Source organism: Belonocnema kinseyi, chromosome 7 (genome assembly GCF_010883055.1).
Source record: "Belonocnema kinseyi isolate 2016_QV_RU_SX_M_011 chromosome 7, B_treatae_v1, whole genome shotgun sequence".
In the NCBI taxonomy this organism is placed as follows: domain Eukaryota; kingdom Metazoa; phylum Arthropoda; class Insecta; order Hymenoptera; family Cynipidae; genus Belonocnema; species Belonocnema kinseyi.
Window position 1 is genome coordinate 34474252 of NC_046663.1, and position 15026 is coordinate 34489277.

The following is a 15026-nucleotide window of genomic DNA, read 5'->3' on the forward strand; positions in this document are numbered from 1 at the left end:
AAATTGTTGTATACTTCAGTTAAAAATATAAGTGTTTTGTGAAAAAAGTCGTCTTGGTATAAAATCGATCTTGTTCAAAAATTAAATTCCTGGTTTACATTTTTTTTTCGAAAAGTCAATAATTATTCAAGTTAAATATTCATCATTTTAGTGAAAAATTCATCTTTTTGGTTGAAAATCTTTTTTTTGTTTGTTAAAAATTGAACTATTCCGTAAAAATTACTTTTTAAAATTTTTGTTTCAAATGAAAACTGAACTGTTTGGTTAAATATTATATATTCATTTGAAAATCAATTTCTTTAATTTAAAATCCGTTTGTTTTTTATTCAAAATAATTTTTTTTTTCTGCAAATTTAACCATCCCATTTTAGTTGGAAATTTATCCTTGATAATTTCATAATTCTACTATTAAGTAGAAAATGGATGCATTTCATAGAAAATTCGTCTTTTTGGTTAGAAAATTGATTATGTTTGTTGAAAAAAAAATTTTTTTTGACAATTGAACTAATTGGTTGACAAATTTTTAACTGAATATTTGACGATTCTATTTTTTGCGTTTAAAAGATACTTTTTTAGTTGAAAAAAAGTTTTCTTTTTTATTGAGAATTGTTGAAAATTAAACTGTTTAGCTCAAAATTCCTCTTCTTTTTATTGGAAATTCTTTTTTTCTTTTTTTTTTTTTTTTTGACGAAAATTAGTTAATTGAACTGAAGGTTAATTTTTTAAATTAAATATTTGACGATTCTATTTTGGATTAAAAAATTCTATTTTGGGTTTTTATTGAAAATTAATTTTTTAAACTCAATATTAATTTTTTAAATTGAATGTTTAAGGGTTACATTTTGCGTTAAAAAAATGTTTTTTTTCTTGTTGAAAATCAAACTGTTTCGTAAAAAGTTCATCTTTTTGGTTAAAAGTACGTTTCTTTTTGTAGAAAATTATTTTACTGAACTGAAGATTAATTTTTCAAACTTAGTATTTGACGATTCCATTTTGGGTTCAAAAATTATCCTCAATTTAAAAATTTATCTATTTGCTTTAAAATTCGTCTTTTTTGGCTGAATTCAACTAGTTGAAAATATTTTTGTTTCCTGTTAAAAATTAATTTCCTGAACTGAATATGTGACGATTCCTTTTTGGGTTCACAAAATATCTTGTTTATTTGAAAAAGCAGCTATTTAGGTTAAAAATTCGTCTTCTTTGTGTGAAAATTAATTTTTTTAATAAAAATTAATGCTTGAAACTAAATATTTGACCATTCCCTTTTGGGATCAACAAATATTTTTGTTATTAAAACTTAAAATAATTTGCTAAAAGTTCGTTTTTTGTTGAAAATTAGTTAAATGAACTACAAAATAATTTTTTTACTAAGTATTTTACGATACAATTTATGCTTCAACAAATTTTTTTTTTAGTTGAAAATTCAACTTTTTGGTCTAATATTCGTCTTCTTTAGTTTATTCAAATAGATGAAAATTCGTTTTTGGATTAAAAATTAATTTTTAAGCTGTCTTTCTGTCTCGAAAATTCAATAATTTTGTAGAAAATTGAACTATTTTAACTGAAAAGTTCGGTTTTCTTATTAATTTATTGTCATTACTTTTATTGTAGAATGTGCATTATTTATTGACATCTCTTAAAGCTCAATTTTAAGAAAAATAATAATTCTATCTTGTTTCAAATTTTCCTGCAAGAATTATGTAGTGCGTGAATTAAGACATAAAATTTAAAAATGTTTTAAATTACTTCTTACAAAAAAATTAGAAAATAATAAAGTAGATGATTTTTTTAACGAGTCAAAATTTTGTTATTAAATTATTTACAACTATAAAAAATATGTGCGCATAATATGCATTTTTCCAAAAAGTCAAATTTTTTTAAAATTTGTTATTAATACATTCGAATAATATTTTAATTATTATAAAATCCTACCGATTTTATATAATTTAATAATAAAAATAAATCATGTTAACAAATAAAGATTGACTTTAAATCAGTTATCGAGATAAATTAAGCTAAAAATGGTAAAATCATAATTATTTTAATCATGAGTTAGGTGTATAATAACTTTTTAAAAGGTCCATAAGATTTCAAATAAGAGTAGGGTGGTTCAAAAAATTAGTAAAAGTATTTTTTAAAAACTTTTTGTGAGTTACAAGGTGGCCGCTGAACAGTGAATTTATTATTTTTTATCGGGAATTTTACAAATCTTTGGAAAAAAAATCTGTCCAAGTTTAATTTCAGCAGTTTTTTAAACTAAGTAGTTAAATTATTTGTTTCAATTATTATATTATTCAGTTCACAAGGCGCAATTCAAAAATCTTTTATTTAAAAAATTTGCAATTTTAGATTTTTATTTTTAAGCGTACATTTTTTATTTAAAGAATTTTAAATTGCAGTCTGTAGACTTGAACAAGAGAAAAGTAAAAGAATTAGAAGTCGAAACTTTTGGATAAAAACCGTTTTTATGTTATGATCTATAAATATAAATAAATTATTTTTAAATTGATCTGTACTTTAAGTATTAAAATTTCATAATTATATATTCGTAATTGAAGGCTTTCATTATATTAAAAATATTGTTTCAGTCTAAAATATTCAATTTTTGACCCATTTAATTTTCATTTTTTTAATTAAGACAAAGAATAATAAACTAAATCAATTTAAGACTGAATTTTATTGACATAGAAAGTCTTGAATCGTTTAAATTTCGAAGAGCTTTGAAAAAAAAACCTTGAATCTTCCAATTTTAATTGTGATTTTAAACAAATTTTAATTTTTAAGTGCAATTGTTAGATTTCGATACATAAATAAGAATTGAACAATTATTTGTAAACAAAAAATTGAGATATTTTAATAGACCTTTAGAAGTTTTGGAAAGATTCAAAATAATTTAAAATAAAATTTAGATTTCTGCAGATTTAAAAAAAAATTGTAGAAGCTTTTTAAGAATTGTGAAGGGCTTCAAAGGAATAAAAACATTTCCTTAAGATTCTTAGAAAAATTGAAAATAATTTTTTATTTTGAAAAATAATTTAAGAGAATATTTAATAATATTTTCAAAGATCTTCAAAATGGTAAAAAACTGGTCAAAATAGTCGGAAAATTGTAGGAAAAATGCGATTCATTCAAAAAAATATTTAAAAGTTTGAGAAAAATTTAATAATTTTAAAAAATTTATAACAAATTCCAGGTTTCTCAAGATTTTAAAATAAAATTTTGTAGCTTTTCAAGGATGTTTAAACTATTTAAGATGGAAATTATTTAACTTCTAATTTAAGAAGTATTCAGTTAAAAAAAAAACTTATTTTTTAATTTTTATAGCTTAAAATTGTCTAAATTAATATAATTTTGAAAATTTAAAAATTCATTGATTAAATCTTTAATTTAGATCATTGGAAATTATAATGTAGATTTATATATTTGGAACTGAATCTGAATCTTTGAAAACCACATAGTTTATAAAAGTTAGAAATGTTAAATTTTGCAGTTTATTATCTGTATAAAAACTCAGAAACTTCAATTTTGAAAGTTAAAAAATGTAATAGCTTCACTTTGAGTCCTTTAAATTGTAGTTTATTTTGCATTACTTCAAATATTAATTGTTTAATTAATTGTGAAAAGTCTAAAACAAAAAATAGCACTCTTAACAAATTAAAATTATTTAAAAGATTGCTAAATATCCATTTAAAAAAATGTTTACTCAACATCTATTGTGCAATTAATTCCAGAAAATAACTTTTTACGCCTTACCGAGGAAACAATTGTTTAAACAAATGAAAATTGTTAAAATAATTTCCAAATATCCTTAAAAATATTATTTCCAAAATTCGTTATGTTTCGCCATTAAGTTAAAAAAATAACTTTATACGCATTATAGAAAAAGAAAATCTTTGAACAAATAACTTTTTACGATTTCAAGGAGAACAAATTGTTTAAACAAGCAACAATTGTTTAAATAACTGCGAAATATATTAAACAAGAAGTACTACTCTTAACACTTATTGATTAAAAATAATTCATGTTGTAAAAATTCCAAAAAATACCGTCTGTAGCATGAATTTGATAGAAAATTGCTATTTTGCATTTTTTCGGGGCATTTTCCAGGCACAATAAAGGACGATTAGCTGTTAAAAATTGAAAGTTATTGGTTGGAAATTATTTCTTGAACATTCCTTACAACGTTTAATTAAATTTGTTTATTTCTATTTTCTTTTTCTAGAAAAAACGAACAAATTTGGGGGATCAATCATCAGAAATCCAAAGTCGAATTTTTATACCACCATAATATGTATACTTACTTTCTACATGTTCTTTTGGTAGAATGAAGAATTCTTCATCATAAAAATCATTACAAAAAATTTTAATAAGATTCATGATATACGGTTTAGAGTTAAGAAAATTGTTTGCTATTGATGTCATTTTTGCCTTCCAATGTTGTAAAAAGACTTTACCCTCTCTCTTTGAGATAGAAAATTACATACGAGAAAAATAAATAGTACTATCTTGTTGCCAACATGTCACATTTTTCATAATTTTTCATAATTATTGATAAAAATTAATGGATACTATATCATTATTTTATTTGGTTATAAAAAAAAAAATTTATCTAGGATAATTTATTGGGTTTTTCATTGGGAATAAATAATTTTTTTTATTGATTAAAAACTGAAATTATTCGTTGAAAATAATCATTTTTTTTAGGATTCATAATTTTAGTTGAAAATTCAACTATTTTGTTGGAAATTTAATTATTTTGTTGAAAATTAAACTAGTTTGTTGATAATTAAATTATTTTATAGAAAATTTAAATGTTTTCGTAACATTTGTCTCTTTTTTTTCTCTTTTATATTAAATGCGAACTTTGAAAATTAATTCTATGTACTTGAAAAATATAATATTATATTTTTGGTTCACGATTTATCTCTTTTGGTTAAAAACATCTACTAATTGCTTAAAGTTTTTAGTTTTTTTGTATAGTTCATAATTTTCGTGGAAAAATCAGTTTCCTAACTGAAAATTTAATTAATTCATTTGTTGCTGACAAATTATAGTTTTTATTTGAAAATTTATAACTATTCTTAAATTTTTCATTCAGAATTAATCTTTTTTCTTTTTGTTGAGAATTCAAATTTATTTAAATGGTTAAAGATTCAATAGGTAATTGAACATTTTTTTTTTTTTAATTAATTTTTTTTTAATGAAAAGTTAAATATTCAATTTTTGGTTGAAAATTGATCGAAAGATAAAAGTGTATTTTCTAATTTTATCTAAATATTGGAAAATGATTTTCTTCTTAAAATTTTGTATCTACATTGTAATTTGTACATTTTTTCACAGATTTAAAGAGATAAGAAAATCAGATAATTTGAAAAAACTTAAAATAGTAGTTTTAAAAAATTTCGAACAAAATGTAGAGTTTAAAAAAGAAGCTTTTCAAGGATTTTGAGTGATTTAAACAGAATAACATTTTATCTAAAAATTCCTGGTAAAATTTCAAATTATATTTTATTTTGTAAAGGAAATTTTAAGAGAAAACTGAAAAAATACAAACCTTTTAAATGATTTCCTACCTGTTCTACAAAGAATGTAGAAAATTTTAAAGCAAAAATTTTCGATTTTGCAATATTGCAAAATTTCGATAACAAATTCGAGTAAATTTAAGAGATTTTCAGAAGATTTTAAAAGATACAAAAATAATTTCAAACTTAAAACGATCTTAAAGATTAGAAAAAATGTAGATTTTTGAAGATTTATAAATCAAAGTTATAAAATAGTTTCAAATTTCTTCAAAACTTCTGGACATACATTTTTTTAAAGATTTTGAACTGACTGATTATTTATAAAATTTGGTAAAATCCTGTAAGAAACAAAATTCTAGATACTTTTTCTACAAAGGTTAAATTTATAAAAATCTTACTGAATATTCTTAAGAAAAATTAATTAGAAAAAAAGACAAATTATACATGTATATAACCTTCAAAAACAAATGAAAATAAAAAATAGCTATTGAAAACTCTATTTTAATTTAAAAAAATTTTTTGAATGACATTTTTCTATTTCTTAACTGTAAAATATTTGTTGGTTAAAAATTCAACTACTTATTTGAAAAATCGTCTCGGTAGAAATTTAATATTTTATGGTTAAAAATGCAATTGTTTGATTGAAAATTAATCTATTTTGCTTGATAATTAGAATGTTTTGTTAAAAATTAATCTTCTTTGGATGAAAATTCATCTGGTTTTGGTTGAAGTTTGAATTATTTGGTTAAAAGTTCAACTAATTTGTTAAAATTTTATTTTTTTGGCTAAAGATTAATCTTATATGATAAAAATTCATCTCTTTGTTAAAAAAATTAATCTGATTTGGTTAAATATTCAATTATTTTGTTGAAAATTTCCAACCAAAAATTGATTGGTTACATTTTCAGTTAAAGAAATTGATCTTTAACTAGAATAAGTGATTCTTTTTACGAAATGATTAATTTTCAACCAAGAAAATTAATTTATACCAAAAAATACGATTTTTCAATTAAAAAATATATTTTTTGAACCAAAAATTGAATAACTAAATTCTTAGGGAAAAATTAAATCTTTAATCAAAGAGATAGATTTTTCATTAAATTGTAGACTACTTAACTGGAACAATAGTCACATTTTCAGTTTCAAAAAAATTGTAAATCAAAGAAATGAATTTTTAATTAAAACAATTCAACAAAAAAAGTGAATTTTTACAAAAGAGTTTAACTTTTATTCAAATAATTTTAGTTCTCACTTAAAAATGAATTTACAATTAAAATAAATCAATTTTTTAAAACAAAATACGTGAATTTATAACGAAATATTTCAATTTTCAATTAAAAAGACAAATTTTTATCCAAATTGTTGAATTGTGAAGAAAAAAATAAATTTTCAACAAAAAATGAAGTAGTTCAATTTTCCGTTAGAAAATATTTTCAACTAAACTGATGAAATTTTAACTAAAATGATGAATTTTTATCGGGAATAGTTAAATTTAATTTTAAAAAGATAAATTTTATACTATAAAGAGCAAGTTATTACGAAAAGGCAAATTTTACACAAAGCAGAGAAATTTTCGAACAACTAGTTTAATTTATAAATAAAAAATATCAATTTTCAACCAAATAGTTGAATTTTCATAGAAAAAAGATATAGTTTCTACTAGAATAGTTGAATTTTTAGTTAAAAAAAAATATTTTCAACGAAGTAGTTACATTTTCAACTAGAGATAAATTTTCGAATTAAAATTAAGAATTTAAAAATTCCCTGTTCCAAGTGAAATTATATTTCGTTACCTTTTTTTTAATATGTTTGAAATAACATCAATTCGATTATCAAGTTTAACCCTTTGCGGCATCGTGGGAATACCGTATTCCCACCTTTTTTCATATCATTTTTTGCGATTTCAGAGTAGTTTTTACTGGATTTTACACAGGTTTTTTTTAATTTCATGCTCGCAGGATGATAGAAAATTGACATTTTTGTGCGAAGGGTCTACATTTTAAAAATAATTTGTTAATACTTATAAACAAAGATGAAAAAAGCCTTTTTTGTTGAAAAAATTCATTATTGAAAAAATTTTCCATTATATCCTTATGAAAATGTGTGCTTAAGAGTTTTTGAGGACGCTGAATACGAATCTGGACAAATATTTTGAAAATTCAAAATGGCGGATCCAATATGGCTGCCGAAATTGGGAATATTTTTGGATTTTATCTGAAAATTGGTATACAGGGGTTCCGGATTTAAAAAAAAATTAGTGTACAAGGATTTTTGGAGTCACTGATCACGAATCTGAATTTAGATTTTTAAAATTAGGAAAATTGGTACTAATCCATGTTTTAGGTGAGTAGGTGTATATTTTTTCAAACCTTAATATTCTAAATATTTGTCATTTTGAAAACAGATTCAAGATCAGCGACCCCCTACCTGTGCCAACTTTAAAAAAACAATTTAGAAATATTTTGAATTTTGGCCCGCCATTTCTAAATCTGAGTTCAGATTCGTGATCAGTGATCCCGAAAACCCCCGTATATTAATTTTCAGAAAAAACAAAAAAACAAAATATGCCAAATTTTAGCCGCCATATTGTACCCGCCATTTTGAATTTTCAAAATCTGAGTTCAAATTCATAATCAGCGACCCCAAAAACCCCTATGTACCAATTTTCATAAAAACTCGTTTCCCTGAAAAATGTGTGCCGGAAAGGGTTAAGACAGCAAAAAAAAAAGGCAAAATATTGTTCTTTTAATAAAACAATAGAAGTTAAATTTTCAGTTTAACGAATTAATTTTACATCACAAAAAAAAAATAATGTTCAATAAAATTAACTACTTTTCTTTTCTTTGTGCTTATAATTAATGATTATCCAGTGTAGAGACTTTTCCCCTATTAGCTGCAAACAAATGTCGATTATTATTAATAGTTCTTCAAATGATAAAATTAATTTTTAACACAAAAAGGCACGAATTAAAATAAAGCGTCATTTAAAAAAAGAACTTGATATATTTTATGCTTTCCAGAGTTTGACATATTCAATAAACAAGTAAAAATATTGTTCTTATCGTCTGAAAGCATCGCTCAGTACTCTATCGCATTTCGTATTGTACAGATTATATACATTTATCATCCCATAATCGTGGTTCGAAGGAAAGAAACAAGCGGATTTGTAATATATGTTGTACTGTTGTTAACAAGCTTGGAATCGCATCGCTGAGAACCATAATTATCTCTTAACAATAATGCCATCGCTATAATTCACACGTTATCTTAATCTATACAAAATTTAAACCAACAAAAAATTCTACTACTCCAGTTTCCATTTTTTCTCTCATCAACCACATAACCTTCAACGGTTTCAATTTTCGAATCTACCCAGTGGGCACAAAACTAGAAAAATCCCAAAAATGTCCTTTGTGCGTTCCTAGGACGTCCCATGTCAACACAATTAAGGTATCTAAGAAGTCCTATGGCAGCACAATCAACATCTCTATGACGTCCTATGTCGGCATAAATCAACGCACCTAAGACGCCCTATGTCGGTCCAATCAACGTGTCTAAGACGTCCTATGTCGACCCAATAAACGCACCTAAGACGAACTATGTCGACTCAAACAGCGATCCTAAAAACTTCCTATTTCAGCACAATCTGCGTCTTTAAGGCGTCCTATGTCAACCCAATCAAAGTCTCTGAAGCGACCTATGTTGGACCAATCAACGTCTCTAAGGCGTCCTATGTCAGGTTAATCCACATCTGTAAGGGGTTCTATGTCGGTCCAAATCAAAGTCTCTAAAGCGCCCTATATCGGCCCAAATCAACGCACCTAAGACGTCCTATGCCGGTCCGATCAACGTGTCTAAGGCGTCCTATGTAAGTCCAATCAACGCCTCTAAAACGTGCTATGTCAGCTAAATCAACGCACCTAAGACGTCCTATGTCGGCCCAATCAACGTCCCTAAAAACGCCCCATGTCAGCACAATCGACGTCTCTAAGGCGTCCTATGTCAACCCGATCAAAGTCTCTAAAACGTACTATGTTGGCCCAATGAACATCTCTAAGACGTTCTATGTCGGCCCAATCAACATCTCCAAAGACGTCCTATGTCAGGTCAATCCACATCTCTAAGACATCCTATGTCGGCCCAACCAAAGTCTCTAAACCTCCTATGTCAGCCCAATCAACATCTCTAAAACGTCTCATGTCCTAAAGACATAGGACGTTCTCGAGACATATTTCGTACTGGCATTAGACGTCTTAAGATCATCCTTAGGATATACAAAATACATGTTCCAAAAGACGTTTAAGGGTTGTCCGAAACACGTCTCTAGGACATCCTTAATTTTTGTGCCCACTGGGCAACACTTGCACCTTTTACTTTATCCGCAAACCAGTTTTTCGTAATACTGATAATAAGGTATCGAGTTGTGATTCGTATAATTTTTGTTATGCCGTACAATACTTATATTTACAGGAAACGTCGATTTAGCAACTAATTCAACTGGTTTTAAAAAGCACTAGAAAGAATTAGTAAACGATAAAGTTACTCACAAAACAGGGAGGATACAAATTCTTCACCTCTCAGTGACTAGACACCTTGCAAAAATAGACACACACTAGAGAAACAAATTTCTGCTCATCTGTCCAATTTAGAACAGTTTTTTTTTTAAATAATTGAGCAGTAAAGAAGGAGTTTTTTATTTATTTCATTTCTTGAGTATGGAGATTTTGAATTTATGCATTTTAACGTGTTGAATTTAAAAATCTTTAAATATTTAAGAGATTTAAACAAAAAATGCAGGGGAAACCGTTCTACAGTGGATAAACATTAATTAAAAATACTAATATACGTAAAATAAATAATGATTAAAATTAATTTTCTTTTATTTGTGCTCCTAATTAATGATTAACAACTGTAGCTTGCATTATCCACTGTATACAGGTTTCGCCTACATGATTTTAAATTGTACAATTTTAAACAATTTTTTTTCAATATTTTTTCAATTTCCCATTTTGAATGCTTAACTCTGAAGTTATTCCATTCTTAAGATTTTCGGTATTATTTTGAAAATGTAGCATTTAAAACGATTTAAATTTGAAGCCAAACAATTTCAAATTTTGAAATATAAAATATTATATTTTCTACGCTTTCAACATGCAATTATTAAATTATGAGTCGATCAAACTTAAAGTTGCGTTGGGAACGTTAATTAATTATTATTATTATTACTCACTCGGCGGGGAAAGGAGTAAAGTGGGGAAGAGATAGAGAATTTTCAGATTGATCCAGAATTCTCGTGTTATTTATGTAATTAATTAATCAAGGATAATTTCTGAAATCTTAGACCTCTATTGCATCTATGTAAAATTTTGTTTTTGACTCAATATATAAAAAATATATCAATTTTGTTAACCGTACACGAGATTGCAAGGGATTCTTAAAGGTATTTCGAAGGACCCCAAGGCATTTCAAATAATTACAAAATTCTTATGGAAATTGATGTGATTTCCAAATTTTTTTATGGATTTCATGAGATCTCAAGGAATTTTAAAAGATTTCAACGGATTACAAAAGTATAATAGAGTTCAAAAGATTTAGACGGATTTTGAGGGATTTTGGGATATTAAAAACAATTTCTCCGGATTTTAAGCGATTTCTAAATACTTCAAAATAAGTTACGAGATTTAAAAATATTTAAGGATTTCATGCAATTACGGAATATTTTAACGAATTTTTAAGGATATCCGAGGATCTAAATGGGATTTTAAGAGATTAAATCATATTTCATCCAATTTCAAAACATTTAATTGAATTAAAAAAAAACTCAATGGATTTCAAGATATTTGAAAGAATTTCATGTGATACCGAAGTATTTCCCCGAATTTTGATAGATAAAAGGGAATTTTAGCGGGATTTTAAAGATTTAGAAGTATTTTAAAATATTTGCAAATATTTCAAAGGATTTTAACGGATTTTAAGGGATTCGGAAATCCCTTAAAATTCTTTAAAATCTTCGTCGTCTCATTTAAAAATTGTAAAATTTTTACAATTTTTAAATGAGACGACGAAGATTTTAAAGAATTTTAAGGGATTTCCGAATGTTTTGAAAAATTTAAAGAAATGTCAACAATAACCAAAAGGAATTCCAAAGATTTTAAAGGAATTCAAATGGCACCAGAGTATTTTCACGACTTTTGAACGATATCATAGGATTTTAGTGACATTTCGAAGTTTTGAAGAGATTTAAGAGATTTCAAAAGATTTGAAAAGATTTCAAGGCATTTTAATGGATTTTAAGAGACCTAAAGGGGTTTCAATATTTTCAAAAGATTTCAAAGGATTTGAAGAAATTTCAAAAAATTTAACGAAATTTTAAAGGAATCTCGAAAATTATAAAGGATTTTAGGAGATTTTCAACAATATAAACGGATTAAAAAAAAGAGATTTGAACAATATTCAGAAAAAAAATTAACAGAATTTTAAAGGATTTTCGAAATTATAAAGCATTTTAGGAGATTGTAAGCAATTTAAATGGATTTTAATGAAGGAATTAAAAAAATTCAGAAGGATTACCATGGAATTTATAAATTTTAAAGGATTTCCACGGAGAAAAAAAATAGAATGTATATAACAATAGTATCAAATTGAATTTCAAAAGTAAAAACAGGTGTTAATTAGCATATTTTAAAATATAATGAGAAACAGGAAACTTACGTAAAAAATACTTTACACCCCTCCTCTCCCACTGCAGTAAGGATTCGTAAAATCCCCCCCCCCCCCTGAAAAACTCTTACGTAATTAATGGACACTCCTTTAACTATTCAGGAAATTTTTATTAGATTTTAGGTTTTCGTAGCCCCGACCCCGTCCATCATACTTCTTTTAAAAAAGGGGAAGTGAATGGGACTCCTTAATCACATTTTCAGGGGAAATAGGGGAAATTAGGCGAGAAAAAGTGAGAAGAAGTAGGGAAAAATAGATAAGAGGAGTAGAGGAAGTAAGGGACAATGAAATGAAGAAAAATTCGGGGAGGGGAAGTGATAGGAAGTAGGGGGAAATAAAGAGGAATAGGGAAAGTAAGGGGAAATGAAAGAAGGGAAAGTAGAGGAAGTATAGGAAATTAGAAGAAGGGAAGTGATAGGAAGTAGGGAAAAATAATGAAGAGGAATAGGGTAAGTGAGGGGAAATGAAGGGAGGTAAGTAGGGGAACTTGAGGAGAATTCAAGGAGGGGAAGTAATGGGAAGTGGGGGAGAATATAGAAGGGGAGTATGAGAAGTGAGAGAAAATTAAGGAAAGTAAGTAGGGGAAATGAAGGGTATATGAAAGAAGGGAAATAAGTAGTTGAAATGAAGGGAAAACGGAGAGGGGAAGTGATAGAAAGCAGGAGAAAATAGAGAAGAGGAGTACGGAAAGTGAGGGGAAATGAATGGAATATGAAAGAAGGGGAAGTATGGGAAATTCGGGGAGGGGAAGTGATAGGAAGTAGGAAAAAATAGAGAAGGGAAATAGGAGAAATGAATGGGAATTAAAGAAGGGGGGAAATCTGGGAAGAAGAGTAACGGAAAGTAGGGGAAAATATAGAAGATGAATAGAGGAAGTGAGGGAAAATGAAAGAAGTTAAGTAGGGGAAATAAGTAGATGAGAAAGAAGTTTGGGAAGGGTGACGAAGCGAAGGTTGAAGTGTGAGGGGAAACAGGGGAAAATAAGAGAAGTAGGAGAGGGTAGTTTGATTAATATTTGTTATTAAAACATTAGGCTAAAAAAAAATATATTAACGGTTGCAACAAACATGGACAAATTAAATTTTAAAAACTGATTGAAAAATACTTGCGATTTTTCCTTTTTCTTTCGATCGGACTATTAAGTTACATGGCACAGTGACGTGTTGTTAACAAATGACTTGACTATAATACAGTTTAGACTTTAAAAGAACAATATTATTTTTCTAAGTAGCTATACCTTTTTTTCGCGGCAGTTTTATTTATTTAACAAGCTGACATAGAATTGGGTTATAAATGTTATCAAAGAATTTGAGCCATTTGGTTTAATTTTGGAACAAGCAGTCAAACTTGACCAAATATGATATCATTGCACGTTTTTTTTTGTAAAAATGTTCTCGTCATTTCTTATTAACGTCTAATATAAATGATCATTGAAACGAAATTTTTTCATTTTTTACGATTGCATCGTTTGTGATTTCTTTGCACCCATCGTTTTAATAAAATAGCGGACTCTCAGTCACGAAAAACTTGATTCAAGCCTATACATTTTCGCAACATCATCGGCACGACGATCCCAGTTTTTTTTTTCGTTGTCAAGAAACGAGTCAACCAAAATATGCCATGCAGACAAAGATGGAAAAAAAATCATAAACTGTATACAAATTCGATAAAAGATCAACAGAAATGTTCCTGTGTTGTATTATAATAATTGAAAAATTGAGAGATAAAACTACCTTGGCAAACCTTGGATTTAATCATAGAGTTATCAGGGCATATAAAAACAAATTCTAAAAATTAGTGTAACAAGAAGCGTCGCTATGATCCATAATTTTCTTTATCATGGCACGTGAAAGACAGTGTCATATTATTTAACTACTTAGCAGGGGATTTTGGCCCAAGCCTGCATTCATAGAGTATCATCTGCTACATCTACTTTATATTAATATCACAAACGTTTATATTCAATACTCTTGAACAGCCACCCAGTGGGCACAAAACCATGTAAATCCCAAAAACGTCCTTGGTGTGGTACTAGGGCGTCCTATGTCGGCACAAACAACGTCTCATTTTAAAAACGTCCTATGCCGGCACAACAGTTAATTTTAAGACGTCCTATGTCGACACAATCATCAATTTTAAGACGTCCTATGTTGGCACAATCATCGATTTTCAGATGTCCTATGCCGACACAATCACCGCCTCTAAGACGTCCTATGTCAGCACAATCGTCGCCTATAAGACGCCCTATGTCGGCCCAAACAAAGTCTCTAAAAAAACGTCCTATGTCAGCACATAGGACGTTATCGGGAAATATTTTTTACCGACAATGGACGTCTTAAGAGCAGCCCTAGAATATCCAAAGACGTATCTAGGACATCCTATAATTTTTTTGCCCACTGGGAAGATAGCTCAAAAGTTATACGACAATCTTCATCAGTACTGTCAAGTGCCAGTGAAGAGAAAATAATTGCCTGGCACAGTCAACGAAACATGTAAAACGAAACGAAACGAAATTTTAAAGAGGAGATTAAATCACGATGTCTTGCATGAAGGAAACTTTCGAACGTTCATACAAGACGACATTGTTTTGCGCCATCTTCTTTTGCCATAACGATTGCTCGATTTGTTGGGATGACTATTGGAACTATTGGAAGTAATTTTCACATACCCAGCCGGATCAGTCAAATTTTCCGCCTCTTGGAGCTTCCTCTCTTCTAAAAATTAAATTATTATTTATTATTTGCTTGACTTTGATCTTGAAAGATCATTTTCAGCAAACGGGAA

At 27.3% G+C, this 15026-nt stretch overlaps 1 protein-coding gene across 2 annotated transcripts in view; it reads right to left on the reverse strand.

Moving 5' to 3' along the window:
* Nucleotides 1-12982: 12982 nt before the first annotated feature.
* LOC117177205 (serine/threonine-protein kinase STK11) overlaps nucleotides 12983-15026 on the reverse strand; it is a 46066-nt gene continuing 44022 nt past the window's right edge. The window contains exon 6 of one of the 2 annotated variants that reach the window (XM_033367748.1): nucleotides 12983-14956. In XM_033367748.1, the coding sequence (XP_033223639.1) occupies nucleotides 14775-14956 (182 nt within the window). In that variant the 3' untranslated portion in view covers nucleotides 12983-14774. The remainder of the gene's footprint in view (nucleotides 14957-15026) is intronic. The other variant, XR_004467679.1, reaches the window with a different exon arrangement.